We start from the raw sequence: 16238 nt of genomic DNA, 5'->3' as shown, positions 1-16238 counted from the left end.
CTATTAATCCTATCAATTAGTAACATGTACTTTATTTGCCAAGAGTTGCAATATGTTAATAAAAATAAATAAATAATAAATGCTAATAGGGGTTTTATAGTATTGAGTCAATCAAAAACATTGCTACACTTTCTGAATGCATGTGAGCATTAATGTGTTTCAACACACAAATTGTATCTCTAGTTTTCTTCTCCACACTTGGTTCCTGAATAAAAATAAAACCTTTCCATAATAACAGCTGAGTGTTTGGATAGTTGTAACAAAATACACACAATTACCCCAAAAAAGATTTTATTTATCAAAAAAACCCAAAAACAAAACAGACATAAAACCACAACTGAACGTTTGTGAAACACAACAGTAAACAGCAGTAATGTGTCAGAGAAATGCTTTGGCTCGACTAAGCTCCACTAGGTGTCACCATGCACCCAGAAGATGGCAGCAGTTAGAGCATGGCTCATCAGAGGAGGGACTGAGAACGTCTCCTTGGTCACTTCTCATCATTTTTGCTTCCACTGGCTGCATCTGAATGTTGGGCTGCAAATAACATGGGAAAAGTTTTGTTAAAAAGACACTTATACACAACTGTTGTTCACTGAACAGCTGCATTGCAATTCATAAGGCATTTTGACTTGATTCTATTTACAAAGCTACATGAGTTACCAGTTTACTGTGAATAAGAAGTAAAGCTGGATTTTCTTATTTTCTGTTTTTTTATGCATTCATTATTCAGTCAAACCGCTTTGCCAAACCTTCACTTGGTGTCTAAGCCTTCAGAGCCTCTTGCAGAGTAGAAACTACCACATCAGGCTGTGGAAACTTCAGCTTACGAGGTGGGCCTTTCTTTATTCCAGTCCACAGAGATGTTTCTTTAGGAATCAGGAAGAAAATGTCATTTGTATCATTTCTTTTTTTTACAATGAAAGATCCACATTGCTGAGTAAATCCTGTTTACCTTTGCCTCCGTCCAGCAGAGTGATCTCGAAGCTGTTCCTGCGAGGTTTCCCAGGGTTGAGGACCACAGTCAGTTCAGGGTGGGCAGCCAGGAGGGCGGATTTCACCTCCTCAGCATTACGCCCGTACACTCGTCAGCTTTTACTGCCAGAAGTGACACATCAAGATTACATCTTTTTGCAGATTTTAAGAGTTGAGTTACACAGTGAACTGTGATGTTATCTATTTTGGTTCTGGTTCAATAATAATATAAACAGATTTCATGAGAACTATTGTTTTTTTTTCCACCTAATCAATGCATTCACTTCTGATACTTAAACACTTTGATTTTTATTTTTAATTAAGTATTTTAAAATGGGGGCTATATTTACTCACTTTAAATAAACACAATTAGCATTTCCTTCACCACTGATTATAACGTGATTACATTTTTTTTTCTTTACCAGTGTTCAATGACCACCCTGAGGCCTTCCTGGCTGCTTTCATCCTCTCCTCTGCCCTTCTTTTCCTCCACTGAGGGTTTCTCCTCCTCTGCTTGAACTTCTGCTTTGCGCTTCTTCCCACCACGACCTACAAACACACATGCGCAGTTTTGTGTTTGGCTGTTTCTTGAATTTGTGCCTCCATATCTCATTTATCCTCTGTCCTTTTGTCCATGACCCAGAATTCAATCAGGCCGCACAATACTGAATGGAAAATTTCTAAAAACATCAATAAGACAGAGGAGACAGTGGCCTGCACAAGAAGCTACAATTGAGGACTCAAGGGTGTATCTTTAGTGGCTGCTTGTCAAAAAGTGAAATTCAAATTCACAATCAAAAGGCCAGTGATGCACAATGTGCAAGTGAAGTATGTAGGCAAAAGAAGTCAGTTTCCCAAAAGAAAAAATACATGCAGTTCATCGATTTACTTGATCCTTTGCAAGTAGCTGGCACATGTTGCTTCCCTTGCCATGGTTAAATAAAACCATAGGCCCCTTCCTGGTGAATGCTGGTCCTATGCCCACCCACCTACTTATTTAGCCTGAGGTGTCTTTGGCCTTAGTAGAGTCTTACAAAAGCCCAAAAATAAAGCAATCATCCATCCACCATCTTCTTCTGTTTATTCAGTTCAGGATTGCAGTTGGGCTGTAAGACTCCCAGCTTAAATAGGGCGACATGGGGTTTACACTGTGATCGCCAGTTTGTCACAGAACTCGAGTACAAAATAATTTCGGATGCAGCTGTGCTACATGTCATATTTAATGTATAACCTTATAAAATGAAGTAAAGAAGTCTGTTTTATAAATGCCTAATGCTCCAACTCCTCCTGTCATGCCCTTGGTGGGAGGAGAGTGAGTAGAGGACGACTCGGGCACGTGCAAGCTCAGAAGTTTCATAACCCAACAGAATAGTAATAATAATGACCCATTTAATGAGTCGTTGCATAATAAACATGGTCAGAAAGGTCAGCGCGCCGACTCCTGCTACATTTAACGAGTTTAGAAAGTGAATAATGTAAATATCTTCGCAGTTACTACTTTGCTCCGGTTCATGTAGCCATTCAGCTAAATGACCTACAAAGACAGGCTGAAACAGTCATGGAGATGATAACCGCTGGATCAAAATGGTACAACCGTCTTCCTCCTCAGACAAACTCCGTTACAGCTTTTGTTGTAGAAAAAAAATACGGTATTGTTTACATTCCTATAACACACACCCACCTGCTTTGGACGCCATTGCTGTTACAAAACTTTGGCGCGCGCATGTCGACTGTACCAATATATTTGGGAAGGGGGTTTCAGTTTGGCTGGGCGAAACCATTAGTAGGAAGTTTTCTGAGCATGAATGAAAATGAGATCTATCGTTATTATTTCTAATGTGTTAATATAATTACTGTAATTTAACTAAAACTGCATTTAAAGTAAAAATGCAAACCGTTTGTTAAACACATACAGCATTAGCATAAGTGTTCTTTTATTATCTTTTGGTTTACATACACTGTAAACCCGAATGTTCAAAGTAATTAAACAGATTAAGTAGTGTATACTCAAAGTCTTTAAAAAGTTCTGTTAACTTAAATATGTCAAGTTCGTATAACATGTTCTTCTTTTTGAGTAAATGAAACTAATAATATTTGATTGAATTTAACTATTTCTATATTAAGTAAGCATCACTTAAAATCATAACTTAAGCACAACGTAACACAGTTAAGTTAGGACATATAAGAATGGTAAAGTCCTGTTATTTTTGTTGTTTCAAGTAGGATTTAATAATAAATTTAATTTATGTAGCACATGCTAAAATACAATAAAATCTCAAAGTGTTTCACCAAATAAGTAAAATCAAATTGTCTTAAATGCATTAGTGAAAGACAAAATGTATTTATTTTAATATTCATTGTCAAAGGAGCTTGCAAAGAAAAGCGTCTGGACTTCTTTAAGTTCCTTTGACTACGATGACCTGGATGACTGAGAACCTTCACAGACATTTAATATTCATTGTTTTATCAATGTGTCCTACATATATATTTTTAATTTTTTCCGTAAGTGTTGAGCAGCTGCAGGAATCAATTTTTATTCCGAGTTAATCTCTGATTCACCCTCCGAAGCGGAAGGCGGCGCTAATGAGCATTAATACGAAACACAGAAGAAGTAAAGGTATATGGGCGGGAACAGCACCAAAGAGGCAACACGGACGACTGGAGAAAGTTGGACCTAACGGCAGCAACTAGCATCACTGGACTTACAGTAAGTTTTCAATGTTGATATTAGTTTATTGTTAAAATACGAATATTTAGTTGTATTTTGGGTGCGTGTCGAAAAGAATAGCAGAAATGTCGGTCCGTGTTTTTTATGTGCTTTGCTGCTCTCCCCGAAGGAAACTTTGCGCTTGCAGAGCTAGCATTAAGTTGTTGTAATGAGGGTCGCAGGCTGTTTAAAAAGTTAGATACTACTTGTTCTAGAGGTGGCGCCCGGTCGCCTAGTATGAAACAAAGTATTTTAATCTCTCTAAATTTTTAACAGCAGACAGCAGATGCCCTGGCTGAAATTCTAAGAATTCACAATGAACAGGTAATAATAGATTGTTACACATTTTCATAGGTTGAACCAGTGGAACATTGGACAGGTTCAATGATTTAAATGAGCTTTTTGAATTTTGCTATTACTCCACTTTGTGTTTGCTATTTGTCTGACTGTATTAAAGATGTGAACAGGTTATTTGTGGACATATGTTCTGATTTGACTGTTGTTTTTGTTGTTGTTCAGTAAACTCACCAGTATATACAATTCTGTTTTTATCTGGAAATAGGAAATCCATGATATCCACACCAAGCGCACTACCGTTCTCCACGCCCTTCCTGTCTATCTGCGTGAGGATGTCTCTGGATTTTTCAGAACCTGCACTGTGAGTGTCCTTAAGTATCTAACAGATACTACTGTGTATATAAACAGTGCATCAAAGTACAAACATGTATTTTGATGCACTGTTTGGACTTACCTTTGTTTAGTCTACCCATATGGTTTCCATGTATGGTCTTTTCTGTCTCCTCACTACGAATGAACTGAATTGGTGTTTTGTTGAAAGTGATAAGATGTTTAGTAAAACATTTTCCTGTGTATTTCCTTTAGCTTAGTTTCAGTCTATCTCACACCACTTGATTCTCTGGTGAATTAGCTGATTTATGTGTGCAGAACATGGATCTTCTGTTTTTCACCTCTTACAGTGAGACTCAGGTCTCCCTTGTAAAAGAGGTATTGGATCTCAGTGGGAGTTGGTAAAATGAGAAATTATATGTCGTCTGTTGTATTTCTTGGTTTAGATTGTGATTAGTATCTCTTTTTCATTAATTCAGGACGAATCTGATGAGTTGGAGCTTGATGGTGTTGAAGTGGCCCTCTTCACTGTCATCAGTGACCATGACACAACAAGTCCAGTTCACTACCAACCTGTGAAAATCTCTGTCGTCATTGAAAGTGATGCCGTGTTCAGTCTCCCCAGATTTGGTGAAGCCTTCCTGGTAGAGCTGGGCGATAGAACGATAACGATATGTATCGCGATATAACTTTTACTCGATAGAGAAATTAAGCTATCGCGATAGACCTCGCCGCTCTTGTTCTCTTAAAAAAAAAAAAAAAAAAGGTCAGCCGATCCAAATTCAGTAGTGCAGAGCCGAACCAATCACAGCCGCAGCGTCACGTCGCGTGACTTGTTACGTACAGCACAAGTGCCAAGCCGCACGTGTGTTTGTTTGGGAAGCAGCCAGCGGGTAATGGAGCCAGCGCGTAATGGAGGAAATGAGTGTGCCGACTAGAAAAATCAACCGAGCGTGACCGAAGAGAAAACAGATGATGGTTCCAATGCCGGAGAGATTGTCGAACGGAAGAGCCATAGAAGTTCCGTAGTTTGAAGGTATTTCGGCTATTTCAAGTCTGACAAAAAACAGAGTAGCGTGCACTGTAAATTGTGCCGAAAGCAAGTCTGGAAATACAATAAACTGGTGCATGCGTCACACTGTGCGCCACGTTATTGTTTCGGTGAAATGAATTTCTACAATACTGTTAATTCTACTCTCTGCAGTGTTTAAATGCTTACATATACACACAGTTACTGTCCCTCCACACATACGACTCGGTTCTGCTTCTATGCCCCAGCTTTGTTTACTTTTTCCCACCGAGGCTTCTAGACTTCTGATTGGCCAACATTTCTGCACGGTTAGGAATCTAGCGCCACCTGCTGCTTTGGCATGTTCATAGCAGCGTTTTCCTTCATTTCTGCCTTTATGTGTGGACGGGATTATTTTTTAAAACGAAAACGGAAAATCTCAGTTTTCAAAAATACCCGTGTACGTGTGGACGTAGCCTCAGTCTCTGACTGGAAGCGCTAATTCGTCATTCGGCTTTTGTCAGACTAAAGTAACTGTTAAAACTGTTTGAAAAGCTCAGCTATACAACAAGGAGAGATTGAGAATTTCCTTTTAGTTCTCAGTTTATTTGATATTGACAAAAGTTAGTCAGTTTTGTCTGTTCTTCTGTAAAACAAACTAAGATTTATTTTTAGAATTAATATTTTGTTTCTAAGTGGAATTGACAATTTAGTCTGTTTCATTTGTTCTATTTTGAAACTTAAACGCTTTAGCGGCTGCCTTTTGTGTAGTTTGCAATATTTGCCTTTATTTATCTGAAAAAGTCTCATGTTCCTTAAGTACATCTACCCTGTTGAACTTATTATGGGAAATAAATATTTAAAAACAAGCTGCTGATTATTTCACATTTTACTTGTGAGCAACGGCACATTTAAATCTTACAAATATAGTTATTTGGCTTATATCGTGATAGATATCGTTATCGCCTGAAATGAAAAAAACATATCGTGATATGAAAAAATCTCATATCGCCCAGCTCTACTTCCTGGTAATGTTTGGACTGATCTATGCACTTCACCTCAGCTACCCCAAAGGCCTGACCAACACTTTAGAATTTACTCAAAAGATTTTATTTGGTCTAGAAAGTGGTAAACTGTCACCCAGGTTACAGACCCTCAAGAATGACTTGGTTATGTAGGAACTCATCTGAAAGAAGGATGCAGGGTGAAGCATTATAAAAGACTGGTTCAAAGTTCTCTCCTTTCATCTAAATAATGCCTCAAAACATTATTGCATTACTCTACAGGTGTTCAGCCAATAGGTCCAAACTATACAACGTGCCTTTGTTCTCATTAACATAATGCAAAGCAACACTAATGTTTTGTATGTTTTAATGTTTTTCGTAATACTATTTCCAAAACATTGTGGGCTGCGCAAGATGACCTAAATTTCACTGTTTGATACTGGTTAATGTAAAACAAATAGCATTGTAATTCACTCAAATTGCTGCCTTGTTGTCTTATTCAGATATTAGCCAGAGAGCCAAAAGCACATTTTGATATTATTATTTGGCATTATGTTTCATTACTCTGACAGTTTTCCTGACTAAACAATTTTTGGTCTACTTATTTTAATTTATAAATGTTTTTGTTAATTATTTTTAATTTATTTAAATTTTTTTTTTTTAAATGTATTTAATTTCAACATAGTGCTAAAAGGGAGCAGTCAAGATACTGTTCAATGGCAGATGTTTATGACTTTTGCATATTAAGTTACCGATACTCAGTGTAATTGAGGCAATCAATTGCCTCAAAAATTTTAAGTTTTGGGTCACATGTTTTTAAGTATCAAGTAGTCAACATATTTGACTAACGTGTACTTAAAATAATGACAACACAAACTAATAAACATTTGAGTTTTGTTAACATAAAAATGTTGTAGTTGTGTACTTATTTTTTATAAGTTCTGTGAACTTATTTCTTTGAATTTGTAAACTTGAAACTTTAAGTCATATTAACTGCAAATATTTGAGTTGACCGTTCTCAAAAGATACAAGTACCATGTAATCCAAACTTTTATGTTCTGGAAAAATTTGACTTTTGAGTTGATCAACTCAAAAAAATTGAGGCAATCGATTGCCTCAATTTTTTTGAGTTCTGGTAACTTATTCGGGTTTACAGTGTAGGGTTGCCAACTCCCTGAAAAATAAATAAGGGACACCTCGTGGCCAGGGCCGGGCGACCCAGTTGTCTTCACCCTTCCCAGTGTGGTGAATTTTCTAGCTCTTTTTTTGTGTGTGAAATTATTTTTTTAACCATTTGACTTGAAGTTGATTTAAGTAGATGCATATTCTATTCTTTGTGATATGAACACATGTGAAACAAATGATCATTTAGCCATTTATTTTTAGCTCAAAATGACAACATTAACACAGTAAAACAGGTCTCTTTCTTAAACAGAAGCCTGTCATGCTTAACTTTTGAGAATATAAGTAAATCTTTCTTTAAAAGCACTCTGTCCTGCTTAACTTAAAATAATAGAAAACAATAGAAAGAAAAATATTCTTGTAACAGTGCACATTTAGTGCATTTAGTACAATTGGCTTCAGTTGAGGTATTATTTCAGCTTTTCTAATGCTAATCAGCTGCTCCTGTTTGTAAACCCGCTTGTTCCCATGATTACGCATCATAACTCATCATCATTATTCATCTATGTATTACTTTTATGTATTAGTGATCTATTTGTTGTAATCATCTATCCTTGCAGTTGTTTATTACACAAAATAAATTATATTATCACACTTCTGGCCACATAGCGCTGATATTCACTGCACATGCCCATATTAACGTTTTCCAGCCAGGTGTTTTCCTTTTCCCATTCTTCCCTTTCTCTGAGGGGAACAAACATTGCTGCTCTAATGCTGGGCTCACACTGTGCGATTTTTGGCCCATTTTGAGCCGATTTTTGAGTGATCGGACCGATTTTGGCCTTCATCGTGCGTCGTGTAGTATACGTGGGGTAACGAGAAGTGATTAACACCTCACGACCAGCTCCCGATCATCAATCGCTCGTGAGGTTCTCACCACAGCCGCTCACACTGCTCGCGCGCAAACGTAAACGTTGGTGAAAAAGACGGCGCAGCACGGCTGTGCAGCGTGTGATCTGGACACAAGCGATGGAGGCACAACTTGTAGAACTTTGGAAAGCTCATCCGAGCCTTTTCGATGTGGCATCACAAAATTATCACGACCACAACAACCGTGAAAATAGTTGGATTTACACTGCTGCTCAATCACAGCTGCCTGATCATGTTTTTCATTAGCAATTTAGCAAAGTTGATGGTAGTGGTGTGTCTGTGTGAGTGAAAGACAGAGAGAGCGAGCGACAGATTTTCTGTTATAACCTTCATGTTATGGAGGCACAGTGTGAGCACTCAGGTCCCATCAGAGCATCGGGCGGTATAGTGTGAGAGTACATCGTGACATACGAACTTCTAACCCCTGCGAGTCAATCGTGCAGTTTGAGCAGGAGCTGAATAACGTGACTGAAAAAAATCGCACAGTGTTTGCCCCGCTTTAGGTGTACTGTCATCCGAGACTTGCACCGCAGAGTCGGCGTTTGTTTCCCTGTTGGCCATGCTTCTTGTTGTGGTCATCTGTTGTCTTCCGGTATTTTCTCCGCAAGCGACCTTTCCTCGACCAATGAGATGAGCGGTAATCTGAATTGTCATACTCGAATTGTCATAAGTGTGCTGTCAGCTCATTGGTCACAAAGCAGGAGAGGGGCTGGGAATTATGTTTTCAAACAAAGCGTTAATTCCATAAACATTTATAGACTACTTTTGATTCTCACTGTATTACGGGACAAAGTGCGTCCCTTATTAGCTCAATACGGGACGTGTACTTTTGTTTCGAAATACGGGACGATTCCGTATTTTAAGGGACGGTTGGCAACCCTACCTATACATGAACAGGAATACATGGTGTTTGTATGGTGACAACACACTTAAGCATATAAAGTTAAAGCAGTGAACGTGTGTTACCTGATTTAAAGGGTTATGTGTGTTCCTGCCTGAGTAAATTAAACATATTTTTTGTGTTTATCTTGGTCCTGCTGATTTACATTTAGGAAAAGGTCAAAAGTGCAACACAGTAATGGTTACCATTGTTGCTTTGCAGAAAGAATGTCCAGTGTTTGAATTGAGCAGTCTCCAGCCTCCCAAAGTCCAAAAACATTCATTGGGTTAAGTTAATTAGACTAACTGGCGATTCTAAATTGGCTGTAGGCATAAATGTGAATATGAATGGTTGATTGTATCTCCATTTTAGCCCTGCAATAGATTGGCGATCTGTGAAGGGTGTACCCTGCCTCTACCAAGGACAACTGGGATGGGCTTCAGACCCCCTGTGACCATAATAAAGAAAGTGGATGGACAGAAAAAAAAAACATGATTTATTGTTGTATCAAGTCATCCAGTTGAACACAGCAAAATTAACTTGCACAAAACAATTAAGTGTTTGGCTAGAGTAAGTAAAAAATCTAAAAAGTAACAAAGAAAATCTCTAATTTACCAAAACACATATAAAAACATCATTAGCATCATTATGCTCCACCAGATGACCTCATGTGTCCAGAAGATGACAACAGTTGGCACTTGACTCATCAGAGGAGGGACTGAGAACATCTCCTTGGTCACTCCTCATCATTTTGTGCTTCCACTGGTCACATCTCCTGAACGCTGGGCTAAAACATAAACATTGGACAGGAATAGTCAGTTCTTTCCGATAAACACAGGCAAAGCATCATCAACAGCTCAGCGTAGCCTGAGATTTTCCACAAATAATATGGATGGATGTTTGCCTCAAAATAAAATAATTATAAAAGAAGAAATATCTACAACCTGTTTCAACTGACAGCCAGATTAAATTATGGGGAACGTACATCTCTTACTTAATCTGTAGCTGATGTTTTCTGTGCAACAGCTTTGACAAACTTTGGCATCCGCTCAACTTTCAGAGCCACCTGTAGAGCAGCAACTACTACATCAGGCTGAGGAAACTTCAGCCTAGCAGGCGGACCCTTCTTTATTCCAGTCCACAGGCATGTTTCTTTTGCAATCAGAGAAAAGAGGAACAATGTCATTTAGAAGACTGCAAGTAGGAAATATTTTTGATGTGAACATGGCAATCCAAAGCAAGTCCTGTGATAATACAGAGTGAGTGAAAAACCAAATCACATGCTTAACAATTCCTGTACAGTCGATATAGCTACTATATGGTAAATGGCCTGTATTTATATAGCGCTTTACTAGTCCCTAAGGACCCCAAAGCGCTTTACACATCCAGTCATCCACCCATTCACACACTGGTGATGGCAAGCTACATTGTAGCCACAGCCACCCTGGGGCGCACTGACAGAGGCGAGGCTGCCGGACACTGGCGCCACCGGGCCCTCTGACCACCACCAGTAGGCAACGGGTGAAGTGTCTTGCCCAAGGACACAACGACCATTACTGTCCAAGCCGGGGCTCGAACTGGCAACCTTCCGATTACAAGGCGAACTCCCAACTATTGAGCCACAATCGCCACTATAAACATTAATATTTTCCCTGTGCAACACTAAAAGGGGTGGATTAATCTTGAATTTTCCTTTTCATCTTCCTAACCTTTGTCTCCATCCATAAGAGTGATTTCGAAGCTCTTCTTGCGGGGTTTCTCAGGGTTGAGGATCACAGGCAGTGCAGGACAGGCAGCCAGGAGGGCAGATTTCACCTTCTCAGCATTATGCCTATACACTCGTCAGCTTTTACTGCAGGAAACAACAGGTAAACTATAAGGTAGCCATCTGTGCAGGCGGATAAGATGCTTTTATTAGAAAAGTACATTTAAGGAAGTACTAAGCCCAAGGACAACTTTGAATGCAAAAGAGAGAATACTTTCTTTCTTTATAGTAAAGAATTATACTTGATTTTACTTTATTTATGAATTAGTCGTAAAATAATTGCATAACATAGAATACTGTTGTAGAATCTAAACAGACAATTTACTGTTTAAGTACCACTTTGTAGATGAAATACTCAGTTGCATTTGTCATTGTTAAAAGTAATCTTTTTCAATCAAGCACCCACACACCTCACGACCCTGACAAGGATAAGCAGAAGAGAATGGATGGATGTTTTTTATATTGTAAAATGGATTTATATTAATGTCTTACGATTATATGACCTAATCAACAGCATCTGATTTTTTTAAACTGAAATTTCAGAAGGAAAAACTAAAAATGAATAAAACCATATAATAAGTAGTGAGTGGACAACAGCAGTGGTTGATCTGGGTATTTACTACACCGCTTATAATCATGTGATTAGTGTATTCACCAGTGTTCAATGACCACTCTTTTGCCTTCCTCCTCTGCTCGCTCCTTCTTCTTCCCTGCTGGTGTTTGCTGCTCCTCTGCCTCTGCTTTGCGCTTCCTCCCTCGACGACCTGAACAGCGCACGTGCTGTTACGTGATGGTTTCATAACACAAAGGGGCTTGCATTGTGTTGCAGAATGTAATGCTGGATAAGGCAGGGGAGTGAACTTAACCTGCTACATTATTAAATGCTCAGACATTTCATGTGAATACGTAAAAAAAAGCGCATAATGTAAACATTTGACCAACTTTCTCCTGCTGATTTTAACTCCGCAGATAAATTCCAATCCAAACCGGACAGCTGCTGTAGCTATAGACTGTATAAGACAGCGTGCAGTGTGTGTGTGTAAGATCTGGAAACAAACTTATCTCAGTGGTGCAGTGTAGCATTTAGGATTCACACACCTACCTGCTTTCGGCGCCATCGCTGTTACAAAAGCTTTTAGCTAGAGGTGGGTGGATCGACCTAAATTTTGATCTTATTGATACCAGTGCTGGTACTGGCATCGGCTCGATACTAGTGCAACAGGGTCGATACTTTGTTTTACCCTCTAAGTTCAGTGTGTAGCCCACTAAATTGTGTTAAATATTATTATTATTATCCAAACCTCAAACGTGCACTAAAATGTCTGAGCCCTTTTGTGTTGCCTGTCATTGTGTTATTTTGTTTATCTCTACTCACTCTGTAATAGCTTCTCATATTGTAAATCAGCAGGTCCTCACTTTGCCACCATAACAGAAAATATCTGTCATGGTCTGCGGTGGGTGGCTGGAATTTCCATAAGGCTCCTGAACTGACCTGGGATCCGCCCCTGGGCAGGGCCAACTCCAGCTCCCGCACACCTGGAGCCTATTGCAGGCAATCAAGCCAGAGGGATTTAAACCACACGTTGATGTTCATTCACTGCCAGTTCGTCATCAACACATGTTGGTAACAGACCGTATACGTTAAGTTCTTGCTGTGATTCATCCTGTTAACACGACTCTCTTGTGCTACAGTTGCTGTATCCACCTTGGCTCACACTCCACCTCTGGACTCAGGATACCTAGTAATCATTCTGGAAATCTCTCTGTGCCTCACCTGCCTGCCCTCCTGCCATCACACTCCATCTGAAGCCCCGGATCTCAGGCCAGCTTTTCCATGCCACTCAGCCTCCCCTGGATCTTCATCACCCCCCTCTCAACACTCCAGGTCCCTAACTGCAAGTAAGAATTGCTGCTCTTACAACTGGCCACTGCAGAGCTGCCTTCACTACCTACCTAACTCCTATATCCTCTTCCTTCAGTGTGACTGTTCCCCACTCAGCTCCGTTCCGCATCTCAGGCCTCATTCCCTCGCCATAGCCACGTTCCCCAGGCCACGCCGCACCAAGACTCCACGTCTCGCTGTTTTTTTGTCTTTGCCACGTTTTTCTCTTGCACTTAAACCTAATAAATTGTTGCATCATCTGCTGTCTCCGCTCTGGGTTTCTGCACCTGAGTCCTGTTCGGTACCGGCCACCCGGCCACGTGACAATATCTGAACTTCCTACTGCTTACATTTTTTTTTTTTTTTTAAACAAATGCTTAAAGGTTCCTCTGTAGCATTTATACTTGGGAAGGAGTGCAAGTGTTAGGCTAGGTTTAAAGGTAAGAACTGTTCAGTGATACTTTATAAACTGCAAATTTAAAGCTTGCGTGTGATGTCATCACTTCAATCACAGACTGGATATTTCTGCAAAACAAACAAAGATATACTAACTTTGTGTTATTCAAGTGTCACTATAAAATCCTGGGTAGTTTGTATGGGATAAAGAGGTCAGCTTGTCGTACTGTGGTGGATTTATTGTAAAGAACTGCAATGAACTGCTGCACAGTATCTGTGGTGCCCATGGTCAGTGTTGGTTTACATCAGCTGTAATAGACTAATTAACAATTAAGATGATGATGATGATGATGATCATTCACTCTATAAATAGTATAATGTCAGTGTAGAAAATGGAAGTCAGCTGAGATAGCTGTGAAACATCTTCTGCAATCTGGTTGAATTCAGTTGTGTGATGTTTTTTGGACTTTGTTCAAATAGTACATCTTCTACAGTTGGCTGGTTATTAGAGCATTGTTTATGTACAATGATCCATACAATGTGCAATGAGCGGCTCAGCAGGCCTAGTTGCTCAGTGGATAAGACAAAGAGGCTTAAGACATGTAACAGATTTGCTGTTTTTTTTAATTAAATAAAAGCTTTTAAATTGTTTCATGCAATGAACAAATTTAAATAACTAATCTATGGCTACAGATCTCTGGCTCAGCCTACTGAGCTGTCTGAGCCGTAGATAAAGTGTTGGGACCCAAGTTGATTAACTTTTTGGACTTGTATTTGCGTCATCCCGTTCTGCTAAAACCTGCAAAGTTTTTTATTAAATCCGCTTTTCTGGCTCTTCCAGAGAAAGCGCTTCCTGTTATCCTCTGTAAACAGGGAGACAGATGAATGCGGGTCCCAGGGGCTCGTGTCCCATATTCTCTAATAGTTTTGTACGATTCCCAAATGTGGACTCGTGCGGGATGGCTGAGAGACGGCATCCAAAACAAACAAGAAGAAAAGTGAGAGAAAAACCCTGCAGAGCACCAGACGGATGTGTTTGCCTACTCCAAAGTCAGGAGCAAATATGGTGTTACCGGAATAGCAGTGTCTCTCACAGTGGCTCTGGAAGTCATATTTTTGGGCACATATAAAGCAATTGTCAAAAGGACGTCACAAGTTGCGTCTGTGCCAAAAAAAATGGGCTATACAGGCTCCCAGTGGGAGGCAGAGTGATTGGGTTGACTCACGACAACTGCTCATCTAATCACTGTGCTTTTGTTCTCCTACTTACAACAAACTCAAGGCTCACACTTCTTGGGTTTTACTCTTGTTGTCTTTGTCATACGATGACATCTTTCACTCTTTCTGAATCAGAAAGGCAGAGGGAAAAAAAGAAGCAGGCATCAAATCTCGAGTGCTTCTTTGGCTCCCAGCAGGCTCTCTATGCAGCCTGTCGCAGTATATTTTTAGCTGTCTGCGTAAATGTTCAGAAGAGTGGACAGATCTTCAGACAGATGTGCCCTGTCGTCACCCCGCTCTCCTCTTTTTGCTTCTAAGTGACGCAAGGCCGGACGCACAGGGCAGCAAGCCTCATCGCATAAATTCTCATGCATGTTCATGGATATTTCTGTGCATGCACACACAAGCAGAGGAGCAGTGCCAGAAGGTTGACGTTTCATTCATGAATCCAATTCTTATTTATGGCTGCATCTTATTGTTCTGACTTCTAACCTCTTCAGCTGTCAAAGCTCTATTATGGCACTTAACTAATCTGTGTCTGTCTCTTTATACTGCAAAACGCAGACAGTACAACTTTGATGAACCTAAGATATTCAACAAATCGATACAGTCAGTCAGAAACGAAAATGACTTATCAGTTCTATCTTTGCACACAGGGCTTTACTGTGACAAAAATTCTCTGTAGTTTCTTTGTTTCAAGTTTAATGAAAACTAAGAGCAGGGGTGCCAAACATAAGGCCTGGTCCCAAAATGTGCCTGCGGTGACTGTTATTAAATTTATTTATGAAACCGCCTTTTTTTTATGTGGATATACTACATATGTAGCATGCATTACATTGTTTAGTAAAAAATTATTTTGATGTTTAGCAACATACATAAAAATACATAAAGTGAAAACAAGTTTGTTTTCCAAAAATAAATAATACTTAATAATAGTTGGGCAGCCTACTGATTAGCTACCGTAACACTCGAGTGCGTTTAACTATACTGGTAATGTGTAATTATGACCTCAGCTAAGAAACTCAGACAAGAGTAGCATGAGAGATGTTTACTTTGATTACACAAACATTATGTAGGAGTCGATAATGGATAATAGATATTTATTTGTAAATAACTGGGCACGAATAACCTGAGCTTGTTCTATAATAATATAGTGTAGTATATTTCTAACTAACTAGGTAATACTCCCTTTAAAGATATAACACGTTTTGGGGTCAACCTGAAACAACGACAAATGCGAAATGTAAAACTGAGATCAGAGGTCAAATATAAAATGACATTTGGACGTTTGGAGTACCCATATACCAGTATGCAATACCTGAATGTTTCCAATACAGTCAAAGGCAGCAGAATTTCAAGTAAAGTTTTAAATATAAAAGACATTTTATGAATGTTTGACTTTATTTAAAATCATAATAACATGATATTTAGAATATATGTTGTCAATAAAAAGGCAGTAAGAAATATTTTGATAAACTGCTATATACAGAAGCCTTAGTTTCTAAAATATAAGGCTTTCTGTCAATTTCTGACCATTAACTCATTAAGTTGTCTTTAAAAACTTTGGTGGATGTAAACCAAATTTTAATAGAATGTTTTCCATGACCCTATTCCACACCCCAACAAATTTTATGAGAATTCGTTCAAAACTTTTGGAGCTGTCGTGTTTTAAGGACAGAACTATTACGTCCTTGGCTGAGGTAATCGTGCTCAAGTTCTGAAG

General features: G+C 39.2%; 1 protein-coding gene, 1 long non-coding RNA gene and 1 pseudogene across 5 annotated transcripts; 1 reads left to right on the top strand and 2 right to left on the bottom strand.

Annotated features, from left to right (window-relative positions):
• Positions 1-274: 274 nt before the first annotated feature.
• On the bottom strand, positions 275-2728 carry LOC147338082 (selenoprotein H-like). 2 transcript variants are annotated; one of them, XM_086315461.1, is made up of 5 exons: positions 2657-2728; positions 1398-1524; positions 956-1098; positions 753-869; positions 275-537 (listed from the first exon to the last, which is right to left on the bottom strand). In XM_086315461.1, exons 1-4 carry the CDS (start codon positions 2670-2672, stop codon positions 766-768), a joined length of 390 nt encoding a protein of 129 aa, XP_086171587.1. In that variant the 5' UTR covers positions 2673-2728; the 3' UTR covers positions 275-537; positions 753-765. The 2 variants fall into 2 exon arrangements, with proteins under 2 accessions (XP_086171587.1, XP_086171596.1); XM_086315470.1 differs by lacking the exon at positions 2657-2728 and adding an exon at positions 2514-2638.
• Positions 2729-3250: 522 nt separating this feature from the next.
• LOC147338081 (uncharacterized) lies at positions 3251-4946 on the top strand. Of its 2 annotated transcripts, XR_015131900.1 has the most exons (4): positions 3251-3682; positions 3959-4006; positions 4245-4340; positions 4789-4946. It is a non-coding gene; the product is annotated as an uncharacterized LOC147338081 (long non-coding RNA). The 2 variants fall into 2 exon arrangements; XR_015131898.1 differs by lacking the exon at positions 3959-4006.
• Positions 4947-9735: 4789 nt separating this feature from the next.
• On the bottom strand, positions 9736-12152 carry LOC147338080 (selenoprotein H-like; annotated as a pseudogene). The gene is made up of 5 exons (XR_015125016.1): positions 12122-12152; positions 11675-11783; positions 10964-11106; positions 10240-10406; positions 9736-10041 (listed from the first exon to the last, which is right to left on the bottom strand). The product of XR_015125016.1 is annotated as a selenoprotein H-like (transcript).
• Between the last annotated feature and the right edge of the window lie 4086 nt (positions 12153-16238).

This window comes from Aulonocara sp. 'chitande type north' Nkhata Bay, linkage group LG2 (assembly GCF_057382095.1).
Source record: "Aulonocara sp. 'chitande type north' Nkhata Bay isolate Kocher_YH1m ecotype deep benthic linkage group LG2, A_spYH_male_GT1.1, whole genome shotgun sequence".
Classification (NCBI taxonomy): Eukaryota; Metazoa; Chordata; class Actinopteri; order Cichliformes; family Cichlidae; genus Aulonocara; species Aulonocara sp. 'chitande type north' Nkhata Bay.
Note: the sequence above shows the minus strand (reverse complement) of the source record. Positions and strands in the feature narration are given on the sequence as shown.